At 37.8% G+C, this 13349-nt stretch overlaps 1 protein-coding gene across 4 annotated transcripts in view; it reads left to right on the top strand.

Annotated features, from left to right (window-relative positions):
- The window catches only part of ARHGAP24 (Rho GTPase activating protein 24), a 654088-nt gene that overhangs the window by 562538 nt on the left and 78201 nt on the right, over positions 1 to 13349 (top strand). Inside the window, exon 1 of one of the 4 annotated variants that reach the window (XM_006885253.1) lies at positions 3640 to 3751. The exons of the other annotated variants lie outside the window; for them this stretch is intronic. Within the exon in view, the coding sequence (XP_006885315.1) occupies positions 3640 to 3751 (112 nt within the window). Of the gene's footprint in view, positions 1 to 3639; positions 3752 to 13349 lie in introns of those variants that run through there. 4 annotated transcript variants of the gene reach the window in all.

The raw sequence follows: 13349 nt of genomic DNA, 5'->3' as shown, positions 1-13349 counted from the left end.
ACAGTGTGATTGGCACAGGACAGAGCGGAGTTTAGGGCTGTTGTACATAGGGTCGCTATGAGTCGCAGGCAACTCGACGGCACATAACAACAACAACAATGGTTTAAATCAGGTGAACCTTAGCCCTTAAACTGACATTGCTCTTTAGACTTTAAAGAGGTTCTCCACAGAAGATTTTTTTTTTCCAATGCAATGTGTCTTTTTATTTTTTCACTGAATGTCATTGCCTAGTCAAATTGATACATAAAATTATCACAATAGTGTAGTAATGTAATCAATAATTTCTACTGTGGGAATTAAAACAAACACACACAATGTCTTATATATGAGAATGAAAAGTTTTTAGAAGTATAATATATGGTTATCACTTTTAAATCCCTCATAAGTACTTGGATTGCCAGTATTCTCTTTTATAAAAGATTAAGTTTCATATTCCTCCTTGATATGGAAGCCTTGTAATTCATAATAAATATTTCTGTTCTTGGTTTCCACCATCCTTCACTCTGCTTTAAGATTATTAAGGCCATGTATTAGGAGGCATCTGTAAATACATTTGGTAGAAAAGGTAACATATTATGATGATTACCCTGATTTTTAAGTTACAGTATACCACCTTTAGATACCTCTTAAATGTACCCATCGAAGAAATTATCATTAAAATAACTTCCTTTTCTGCTAGGCGGTTTTGCCACTGCTGATTTTTTATTGACTTTGTTTAGCTCTTAAGATGTTAATTTTTTGTGTTATACATACACAGTATTTCCTCTTTAACTTTACAATAATAATCACTTAAATAAAATATATGACTACTGAGAAACTTACAAACATCTTCAGTGCAACAGAAATGAAAAAATATTCAATGAAAATAATAAAATACAGAAAGGTAGAGGGTTGGCAAAAGAAAGGAAGACTCTTCATCAGATAAATTAACACAGTGAATGGAACAGTGACTCCAGTATATAAGAGATGAAGAGGATGGCACAGGATAGGACAGGGTTCAGATTTGTTGTTCACAGGATCACTATGAATCATGCTCAAGCTTAATGGCACCTAACAACAAGAACTCAGAAGACCAAGAACCCACTTATTTTATTAAGTCTGAGTGCTTTATTAGTTTTAACTAATAGCAAAATCAAGTTATTCTTATCTTTCTGTGTTCTGGTGAAAATTTAAGTTAGAGACTCCTCATGGCAGAATAAAATATCATATAGGGATAATTGTTATAAGGGCATGTAGGAATGAATTATGAAACAACCTGTTCTTATGAATGAAGCTCCTACTTCTGGTGTCTCACACAAATCATTTGTGTGATCTCAAAGAAGTGATTTTTTTTTCTCCCTTGCCTTCATTTCCTCATTTATAAAATAATAGAATTAAACTGTTTTAAGTAAGATCTTTTATAGCTTCCTACATCTTGAGATTACATTATATCCCTCCATACACGTACTCAGGTAAGTAGATTTTTTTTTCTGTTATTTCTCAGAAAAAAATTCTTTTAGCCTAGTGGTAAGGATTTGTGTTGTGAAGTCCAAGAGGCGGTTCTAATCCAGCAGTGAGTTCCTGAGAGAATGATGAGAAATCTCCTCCCATGCATTATAGACTCTGAAAATGCACAAGGGGATCAGCTCTGAGTGGGTTTTGACTCAATAGGACACAACCCCAACAACAACATAGTTCCTCAGATGGCACCACTGTCTCTGTTATGGTGGGACTGAGCTAAAATGTGGGGTTATTTTCCTAGCAGTGTGCATGGGAGGTTAAAAGCAATATTTGAGCAAGAGGGGGAAAATTATTAATTATGAGGCTTGCAATAACAAAATATTAACTGGATAGATGAGTCAGAGAAATAATACTTCTAATGGAAACACCTTTTACATTTTCTTCTTAGTTTCATAAAGTTCCTGCCAAATGGCTAGGTAAGAACCCAGGGGCTTTGGGATCACTTGAGGTTAAAGGACTAGCATTCCAGATCTGTTCATGGAACAGGCAGGTGGATGAATGATTAACCAAATGAGTAAATTGTTCATTAAATAAGGGGTGGAGAGAGCTTGGGGGCTGGGGTGGGAAGGCAGCATACAAAAGAATAGTGGAATGTTGAAAACAGGGTTGGTTCTTGAACCATGACCAGAGAACTACATATGTACACATAAATGTGTGCACATGTGCACACGCATGCAGCATACAAAAGAATCGCAGAACGTTGAAAACAGTTGGCTTTGAAACATGACAAGAATTATATTTTTAAAGTGTGTGTGTGTGTGTGTGTGTTTGTGTGTGTGTGTGTGTGTGTGCCCGCGCGCGCACATGCGCAGGCTTGCGTGTGCCCGTTGTGCACACCACACACACACACGTACACAAACTGATCATTTTCTGTTCGACTTGAAATTTCAAATATTTTCCCGTCTTGAAATATGTGAAAATGTATACATATAAATTTATACACCTCTGAGTTTTAATGGGATGCACATATAAATCCACACACAGAAACTTAATCGCAAAGGACTGGAAGAAAAAAAAAATATCTTCCGTAGGAAGAAAAAGAAGATAGGAAAAGAAGAAAAAGTTTCCCCGCCTTAGGGTGGTTTGGAGCTGCTGATTTCTGGCAGAGCTGAGCCAGCCGGCTGCCAGCGCATTGTAGGAGGGATCACAAGTTAGAAGTCTGTCTACGTGAAGTTTGAAGATGAGAATCTGCACAGCAGCCATGCCATTCCCCCGCCCCCACCCTCATATCGTGGTGGCTGCACCTGCTGCATGTGACCAGCGGGCACCGAAGGCATCCTCAAGCCACAGCCAGCAGTGACGAGGCAGAGGCAGCCCTGCCAGCGCCCTCCCTGCCCAGCTCTCATTGAGAAAAGGGGAGCGGAGCAGAGGAGAGGGAGGAGAGGCTCCCTGCAGAGCAGCCTCCCCTGCAGATCCAAGGAGTCTCCCGGAACAGACACTCCGCTGTTCTGATATGGTGATTCCTTTGGAATCCCCTGAGAGTTTGAAGACTGAAGGGGAAAGAGAGAAGCCTGCAGAGAGCATCAAAGGATGAAGGGTGCTATAAAAGGAACAGGAGAGTCTTTTGAAAAGAATTTGCCATGCACTGAAATGCTTTCTGGAGAAGGTGCCATTATTTTCTTCCCCTTTCGCTGAGATGAAAGGAGCCTGCAAGGACAGTCCTGAAGTATTCCTCAGGGCACTTTTTGCCATTGTTCCACCTCTCCCCCTTGCACTGGGCTGTTTGTTGTCCTTTCTTGGGAATCCTAGTCCCTGCTGCAGACCCCCGCCCCTCCCATCCAGCTGAGAAGACAGTTCTTAATTGAAAAAAAAAATATGTATATATATCTGCTTTTTGAATGGGAGGTGTGTAGTTTGCTTGCTGTGGTTCTTTTAGCTGTGACTTTTGGGGATGATCTGCAGGAACTTAATAGATATCTTAAAAACTCCCTATGTTAGGCAAGAGAAAAAGAAGTTTTTTCCAAAAGGAGCAAATGAGAGGTGAGGCTTTTTTCCTAACTCGGGACTTGGATGATCAAATCTGTGAGTTTTAGAAATCAGCGCTTCCAATCTGACATATAAACAAACATGAGGAGAGCCTGTGCGCAGAGGCAGGCTGGAGAGGAATCCTGAAAGGGCTCAGAACTTTGTGTCTGTATGATGCCTGAAGACAGAAATACTGGAGGACGCACCTCAGGTGCCTTGGCATCCACTCCTTTCATCCCCAAAACCACTTACAGAAGAATCAAACGGTGTTTTAGTTTTCGCAAAGGTAGGTAGACGATCTGCGAATGTCTTTTTTAATGTATCCATGTGCATGAATTTCTGACGTGGTAAGACTGGTTTGTGATCAGATAAAATGGAAGTTTGCAGATCATGAGCTCAGAACTGGATGACGGTGATTTGTATGTGTCCTTGTTTCTCTATACATTTTTTTAACGTTTATATTGATCTGTTTCTTACCATCTGTGAAAGAGTTTGGTAGGCGGAGCTTAAGGAAAGGGGATCCTATAGGATCACCTTGACTGAAGGAGCTCACCAAGCCTGGCGGACTGCCCTGATAGGAGGGACCATGACAGCATTAAGCTGCTTCCAGACCCTAAATAAGCAGCCATGTTTTGACCCTTGAAATGGGTCCCTCCCTTATTCTGTGTTGCTGTTACATCAATTTTGGTTTTGCCTTTTTTACTTGCTTGCCTCTTTCCCCCTGCTCTGAAATTCTGATAACCAATCTTTGTGGTGAATTATTTTTTTCTGAGGTCTTTAACTATATTGAGTAACACTGGGTAGAAATAAAAGTCACCTTGACTTTTTAAATATCATAAAGTGGCAATGGAAAAATAGCCCAAGATGCTATTGGGGAAACCAAAGTTAGGTTAAATACAAGAAAGAAAGACATTTCTGAATTTACTTACTGTAAGGAATTAAAGAGTATTACATAAGTAAAAAATGAAATGTCTTTAGAAAATATTTGTGTATTAAATTTTTTAAGAATTTCCTTTTGCTTTGCAGTGGTGTTAAATACAATGTCTTTCATCATAGTAATAAGGTCATTAAATATTAATTTTATATATCTCTCACATTTAATCAGCAGCCAATTTGTATAACATACAACATTTTTTCCTCTTTTTTTTTCTTCTGCTGCTTATTAATTAATCTTGTCTTCTTAGTAACCAACGGGAAAATGAGAGGGAAATATAAATCAATTAAACAAATAATAGGGAAGACTTTAAAAAAAACACAACACTACTAAACCTTAGTTCCTGCTGAGTCCTTTCCTTCAGTAATTTCAATCTGGCAATATAGTGATTATTATATATTATTAGCAAAAAATTCATTTGTTCATTTATTGTCATGTAATGTCATAAGGATAAAGCATGGGATACCTGTCATGTATTTCATCCATTTATAGGAGCTTTACTTAAGACTGAATTGTTGGGTGATGACAGAAATTAGACCAGGTTACAGAGTCATTTTCCTAAAGATCATTTCTCTCACCTTCTACTTCTCACACCTCAGTAGCCAAACTGAACCTATCAAAACTTGTGGAGTAGGTCTCTCCTTTAAAGTGTCACTGCTACTGATTTGTAACAGTAGACATTTGGAGAACAATATATTTTTATACCACAGGAGGCACTTAGCTTTTGCTTCTCTCCTCCTCTAGTTGTGGGATATAGTAGTGGAGTATGCCACATCTGTGAGAATTCTGGCCGCCAACACTGCTGTTCATTTACCGCCTTCCCTTCATCTAGATTTTGAAAGGTGGGGGTGAGAGAGAGACGCAGTGCCTGCAAAGAAAATTCCCATGGGCTGGCAAATGGCAACCAAAGGGCTAGGGAATAGCTTCCAACCATAATCTCCTGTAGGCTATTTTAAAAGCATTGTCCTTTCCACTGAAAAGCCTTAGTAATTTGGAGAATGTTCAGTATTTGGGTAAAGGATTAGCATATTTTGTAATCTACAAAGCCACATTCTGGTTTGTCAGAAGCATATAGGCGAGGAGGTACAGGAAGCTGTCAGCTGTTCTAAGTTTCCTGGAACCACACAGAAGCCTTTCCCTGTTTGGGGGCTGCACGGCCGCAGTTATGCAGGGAGAGAAGGTGTGCAGCTGCTATGGCCACCTCCTTTCCATGGTCAGGCTGTTTCTGTACAGCACTCATCATTCATGTCAGCTGCTGCGTGAAGGCAGGGTGTTTACATCTTTATTTAAGGTCTGTTGCTAAAAAGAAAGAATATCTCCTTCAATCCTGTGTTCAGAAACCCATGCCACCTTAAGAGAGTGTGTTCTTGTGCTTCAGTTAAGCTCTTGGGTTTCAAGTACTTCAAGGAGCAAAATATGTCTGTGAGTTCCTTTTCCAAGCCCGGTGGAGAGAATCAATTTATGTCGTTTCATTGAAAGCAGTAAAGAGATTGTGGAAAGTAAGGAAAAGTGGCCAGAAGTGGAAAAACAAAAAGCTGATGTGTTTACTTGTCCTGGTCCATATTTAAAACATCTTTTTCACTGTTGCCAATGGTAGATCAACCAGACTCAGCACTTTAGAAATGCTGTCAGAATGAAGTGCCACGTTCAGTAAAATTTTCCAGAGCCTGGTAGTATTGGAGCTTGCCTGCTGTGTGCAAGTTGAAAGGAAAGTCTTAGAGCTCTTTTCTCTTCCAGACCTCTTCTGGCCTTTACTGCCCTTTTCATCTCTGCTTCTTTGTTTAGCTTCTAATAAAGGCCACTGAAAATGATTTCCCATTGGCTCTGAAAATGCAAGAACTGAGAAACATCCACTAGGCAGGAAGCTGGGGATTGCTGGGCTTTGGATGGAATTTGAGCACATTTATCTGATTACACTCATTGACTTTACCAGGGTACTCTTTACCAGGCTCTTGTGGGTATATGTGCCATCCAACGGAGGTAACTTCACAAACCCGGGAGAATTTTAGATTTCTCTCTTTCCTTAATTGAAACAGGCTTGCACAGGAATAATAAACGTACCTGTAGGATTTTTCTGACTCTTTCTAGTGAAAGACATGTCTTGTGTGATGCCCTGTCAGTGTTCTTCCAGGGCAAGCACACGTGCTGGAAGCATACCTTTGCCAGAAGAAATTATGGAAATGATCTATTTCAGGGAGAATGAGATTTTACTATTTATGTGGGCATAACTGAGGCTCTTTGCATGACCCACACCACAGGGAATATTCGTGTTAATTATCTACTAGTCACCTGTCCTTTCCCCATGCAGCTATTTGGAGAGAACATAACCTTTGTGCTTTCTTGTTAATTTTAAAATTTGAAATTGCACTGCTATTTAGAGTGCAATTCTAAAGGAAAATATTTTTTTAAAAACCTTGTCTTTTTTTTTTTTCCTGCTTATAATGTTTCACCCTTCTGTAGCTTTCTTTGCAGAGAACATTTTACTGCATAAGGTTATAATTCATGCATCCTTTGTATATTTTGCTGCTATTCATAGGATTTTCAAGTCTATTTGGAGAAAATGCAGCTCAGGTGGTCAGGTTATTAAAGCAAAGATTGTGATACTTCCCCTTTTATACTTTGGCCATATTGTCAAGAGAGGTCAGTCTTTGGAAAAGGGCATCATGGTTAGAAAAGTAATGGGTCAGCAAAAGGGAAGAGATGGATTGATACCATGACTGCAGAATGTGTGTATGCCCAGCAGAGATGTAAGGATGTGACAGGATCAGGCCAGGTTTGGCTCTGTTATATGTAATGTTGCTATGTATCAGAATCAACCTGACAACACCTAATCATTTGGGTGTGCAACATTTTTTCCCCAACATTCCATTTCCAGGGCTTCAGAATAACAAATGTCCTAATTGCTGTCACGTTGATCCTAACTCAGAGTGGAACTTACCCGTAGGATTCCTAAGGTGGTAATATTTACAGATGCAAACTGTCACATATTTCTTCTCTGGGTTCCAACCACTCAATTTCTGGTTCCCAGTCAAGCATTTAATCATTGTGCCACCACAGTCACTATAAGTCAGAATTAACAGCATTTGCTGTGGGAAGTATATAACTAGTATAATCTTTTATATATCCTCGGCAAGATCATATCTAAAGCAGGTAATTGTCGTTTTATTTTCTGCTGGGATTTCTGAGCATTACATACTTTAATATTGTTATATGTAACCGAGTCTCTACTTCGGGGTCTCTATTCTGGAGAACAGGATCGCTACTGGCAGTACTGAGAAGCAAATGACCAGCAGGATTTTGGAGCAGATAAAGGTGTTGATGACTTTAACCACTTAAAAATAGCATGCCAGTTGAAGTAAAAAAAATATTTCCTCTTCAGTATGATAAAAAACAAAAGCAAAAATCATTGTTATCTGTTACTATTTGCTAAAAAGGGCTGATTTTGACTGGGTGATCTTATGGTTTTGTTAACATTAAAGAAAATCTTATCTTTGGGTGACATCCTTACTGAAACTACAATTTCTTTCTTTCTGTTTTTCTGAAATTTATACTTTCACCACTTAAGTATTTTACCTTTTGTTTAATTTTTAACAATCACACAAGGTATATAGTAGTATATGATGATGCAAAATGACTGTGAAGTCAGACAGCTTTGAACAAATCCTTGCTCTACTGTTTTTTCGTTGTGTGATTGTTAGCAAGTATTTAGCCCTTTTGTACATCAGCTTGTTCATCTTGAGAATGAGAATAATGATAGTGGCTGCCTTGCAAGGAGCTGTGAATTGTCAAAGAGAAAGCTACAATCTCTATTAAAAATTAAAACAAAGAATTTTACTGAGGGGGAAAAAGTCACAAAACTGTTTGAACCAGCAAAAACACAATATCCTTGAAATGAGCAAAACATTCCAGTGGGGGTAGGGGACAGAGTCTAAGTATAGGAAAGTCAGGAATTTACAAGGAGAAATTCTGATTGGTTGACATTTATAAGGTCATATTTTGACAATTGCAGGGTAATTATGAGACCCCCCCTTAAGCCTTGATTTTTATTTTAGCCATGGAGTGTAAGTTATTTTAACACTTGCCATTCAATTAAAATCATTTTTATGTGCCCTCAACTCATAGCTGACACTCCAGCAGGTTTTCAAAGACTGTAAATTACACGGGAGGAACTTGCTTCTCTTTTCTCTGTTGAGTGACTAGTGGATTTGAAATGTATACCTTTGAGTGGGCAATGAAACTCTTTACTGTTAGGTTGCCAGACTTCTTGTAAATCAATAGATTTCTTAAGTCCAGTCCGAGTAAACTTTCTTTCTGGGAACATGCTGTGAGAGAAAAGGAGATAAAGCCCACTGGCCTCTGGAGTTATTCTGGATAGGTGACATTTGATTCTCAGATAAGAACAAACAGTAAACAATAAAATGGAGTTGGCCTACATCTTGGGCAGAAGCCTCTCTCTACACCAAGCACCTGTATTTTGGACTTTCCTTCACATACCCCCTTTTCATTAGGAATTTATATTTTGTTGTTGTTGTTGTTGTTAGGTGCCATGGAATCCAGAACAACTCATAGTGACCCTATGAACAATGGATCTGAGCCCTGTCTTATCTTGTGCCATTCTCATGATTTCTAATATACTTGAGCTCATTGCTGCAGTCAGTGTGTCAGTCTATCTCGTTGAGGGTTTTCCTCTTTGTTGTTGACCCTCCATCTTTCCAAGCATGAAATCCCTTTTCAAAGAATGGCCCTTCTTAACAACATACCCAAAATATGGGAGATGAAATTTTGTTACCCTTGCCTCTAAGGAGTACTCTGGATGCACTTTCTCTAAGACATATTTATTATTTTGACACTCCATAGGATTCGCTATTATCACTATTGTAAGAGTAGGGAGCTTAGGTGGTGTAGTTCGTGAAGAGTTGTGGTGCTAATCCAAAAGTGCACTGGTCTAAACCTACTGCTGACTCTGCAGAATAAAGCTGGGAAATCTCTTCATGTGCTATTTACAGTCTTGGAAATCTCTTTAGGGTCAGCTGTGAGTTGGTTCTGACTAGACAGCAATTAGTTTGGGTTTGAATTACTTTAATCATTATAATACCTTCTTCTGTATAGATTTATTTTTTCATGTTCATAAGTTGATTACCTATTAAGCACTGCTTTTAAGACCCAAGATGATATCTATAAACAGTAGTCAAGCACCATCTGTTTGGCTGTTGACATTCCAGAGTTTTAACATCTGCTTCTGCAATCTTTTGAGAAAAGTATGTAAGAACAGGGCCAAATTTGTGGGATTACATGGGAGAGAGAGGCAAAGGGATCACTAATCAGTGTGAAGAAGCAAATTATTCTCAAAGGTTAATTCACAGTTAATTCCTGGTCTTTTATATAGTATTTAGCAACATTGTATGAATACATGCATTTGATAAACATTTTGTAAATCATTTAGTCATTCTTATGACAATTATTATGATGACTAAGTAATAATAAGGGTAATAATAATAAGAAATAATAAGTGTACCCAAGAGTAAACTTAGGTAACTAGCTAAAACTATCAGCAATTGGGAATGAAATATGAAAGATTAATGACTGTAGATTAGATAAATCTCAGCTTGATGTCCTTTGAAATGTAAAGGCCATTTATTTGGCTAGGAAGAAATGATTTAGACCCTGGGCAGAACCAATCCAGTTTGGTTAGTTATAAATACATTCAAGTTATACATAAAAAACAAACTAGAATGATTTTATGGGAAGGACCAATTTTAAAGACCTGATATGATTTAGGTAAGACAACTTTATGATCAGTCGGTAATGACAATTTAGTTATGGGGCTAGAGAATAATCTACTTTCTTCAATTTTATGATCTCCTTAGCTTTAGCTGATTGTTGATTTTTGTTAACTTTTAAAAAATTCATTAATTAGGATTATTATTACCTAAAGGTGATCTTGCGGCCTAGTGAATATGGAGTTTTACTGCAAAAAAAACTCCCAAATAAGTATGTCTTTTTGAAAGAGCATGTTGTGCTCCTCAGAGGCATGCATGATGAAACTCCATCTTACATATTTTGGGCATGTTGTTTGGAGGGCAACATGCCCTTCGGAAGGATCATTATGCTTGGAAAGATGGAGTCAGAACCTCAATGAGATGGATTTCTCCATGACTGTACCAAGTGTATCAGAGACGAGGAGGATGGCACAGGTTCAGACCATCATTAAAGGGGTCACTATGAGTGGTTCTGAACCTGCTGGTATCTAACAACAGTGAACAATAAATATTTAATCATTCACCATTAAAATGGTTGAATGCAACCATGGAAAATGTCACTCTTGTAGCTCTAGAGTCCTTTCATTATATCTCTGGTTTAAAGTTAGACTATTTCTTTTTATTATTCTTTAATTTACAGCTATCATTTTCCTAATTCTAGAGTTCTTATAATAATTGCAAGTGACTGAAAAGAGTTTGAATTTTATTTGTTGTTTTTGAGATTGTAATTGATATAATTATAAAACGATTTATCTTGGCAGTTTACTTAGTCTTAAAGTCCCAAAGTCTTTTGAGCTGTATTTTCTTACCTGTTCAGTAGGAGCTACTTTCCAATCTGTTGTTGTTTTCACATGCCGTTGAGTCTGCTGTTGGGTCACAGACAATGGATAACTGGCCCTGCAGTGGGTTTTCAGAGGCAGTAGATTGCTAGTGCATCCTTTTTCTGTGGAGTAGCTAATGGATTCAAACTGCATTCCTTTGGGATTGCAGTCCAAGTTCTTTATCAGGGCTACAAATTTAGGTTTGAGGTTTGATGTGATTATTGCTTTGAAAGGTCTTGTAGCCTTTGGCATGATGGATTAAGTGATGATTGTTCAAAAACCTGTTAAAATAATCTAACCTTGTAATCATAAACACATTTTACTTTTTTAAAAAAATATCCTATCAATTTTTGTCTAATCTAATTTTTATGGGACAATCTTTTTCAATAACCTCTATCAATCTTTTACTCATTGCCTGAGAATCTTCCAACAGTGGGACAGCTGTTTTAATCAGGTTGACAGCTAGACTATTTTTAGAATATCCCTGTTCAGCCTGTTATAACCACAATAGGCCACCTCCTGGTCTGGTCACCACATGAACTAACAGATAAAAATCAAGGAATCCAGGCTTATAACTCTCAGCAAGAATTATTGTCAACAAGTTTATAAGGATACTCTTTTCAGTCTGGGTAAATCTTTAGTAATTTTAATAATTTCTGAGCATATCAAATATATAAAACTGTGAAGATGACATTTTGTGGATAAATTTTATGTTTCCAATAAGTTCTGCAAGGGAAATGAAAATTAAAGAGAATAGAAGATGTATAAGGAGCAAGCACAGATAGGAACGACCGTATCTGATCTTTAGCATCTCCACAAAGAGGAACTGTCCCCATCAACAAGAACCACACACAAAACCAATTCCTATGATGTCAGACATGTCACACATGCTCTCATACCTCTTTCTACTTGTCACAACACCAAACTTGTTGCTCTGCTGGGTCTGAAATCTCTTATGATAGCTCACACACTACACAAAATCATATTATGGATGTACAGAGGCTACAATTCAAGTTGGCATCAAGCAACAATCACTCAGTTATAAAAGCTTCCTCAGTGTTCTCACAGGCACCTCAGCCTTGAGTCTTGTGGGTTTAGGTGAGTGTTACATAGCACTTGTTGTTAGGTGCCATCAAGTACAACTCATAGTGACCCTATGAACCAAAGATCTGAGCCCTGTGCTGTCCTGTACCATCTTAAGGCTCTCTCTCCCAGTTATCCAATAAACTTGTCCAGCAAAGGCTCTTAGCAGTCCTAAGGTCAGTTCTCTTTCATGTTGGGTATCGGGTTTTGCTTTGGCTGGTGTTGTTCTCTTGTAGGTCTGACTGGTGCAAGAATCTTTCTCCCCAAAGGGCTTGCTACATTATCTTGCCTCTTGTTTGATGGTGATAAGATTCTAAAATTCTGTCACTGAATGTATTAAATTTAAAGGCAAGACTAGCCAGTTCCACTGTGATAGTCTAACACTCTGTTTGCATGTTCCCATCAAAGCCAATGACTGGGAAAACCATTTTGAACAATAAACCCTTAGCAACACAAGAGATTAACAATGTAGAGGAATTGCCACTGAGGAGTCAGAGGAAATATCCGCAGAAAGAAGAGTAGCAGCTTTCATATTTTTTTATTCTTCTGTTCAGTTAATTTATAAATAGTATTCTGCAGGGAAGTAATTTTACTATACATCTTCTAGAATCTTAATGTTATTAATTCAAATAACATTACCTTGTTTTTGCTTAATTCAGGTAACTTTTTGTTCCAATTAGCTGTACATACAATAAAATTTGTTGTTGCTGTTGTTGCTTTTGTTAAATGTCATCAAGTCAATTATGACTCATAGTAACCGTATGAACAACAGATCCGATCCCTATCCTATCTTCTGGCAGAAGATAAGGGCATTCTGTATTGCTTGTAAAGATGACATTCCCAATTTTTAGAAACAACTTTGGTTTGCCCAATGTTTACAATGTCTATTTGTACTTTATTGAGTGTGAAAAGACATTTGATTGTGTGGATCATAACAAATTATGGCTAATATTGAGGAGAATGTGAGTTCCAGAATACCTCAATATGCTCTTGTGAAACCTATACATAGTCCAAGAAGTTGTGGAAACAAAACAAGGGAACACTATAAGGTTTAAAATTAAGAAAGAGATGCATCATGATTGTATCTTTTCTCCATTTCTAATTAATCCGTATTCTGAGAAAATTATTCAGAAGCTGGACTCTAAGAAGAGAAATATGATATCAGGATTAGAGAAAGACTCATTAATAACTTTCTTTATGTAGAAGACACAACCTTCCTGGCTAAAAGTGAGTAGGACTTGAAGCACTTTCTACGGAAGTTTAAACACTATAATTTTCAGTCTGGAT

Source organism: Elephantulus edwardii, unplaced genomic scaffold (assembly GCF_000299155.1).
Source record: "Elephantulus edwardii isolate Elephantulus edwardi_28Jun2011 unplaced genomic scaffold, EleEdw1.0 scaffold00042, whole genome shotgun sequence".
Lineage (NCBI taxonomy): Eukaryota > Metazoa > Chordata > Mammalia > Macroscelidea > Macroscelididae > Elephantulus > Elephantulus edwardii.
This window is presented reverse-complemented; position numbering and strand designations above follow the sequence as displayed.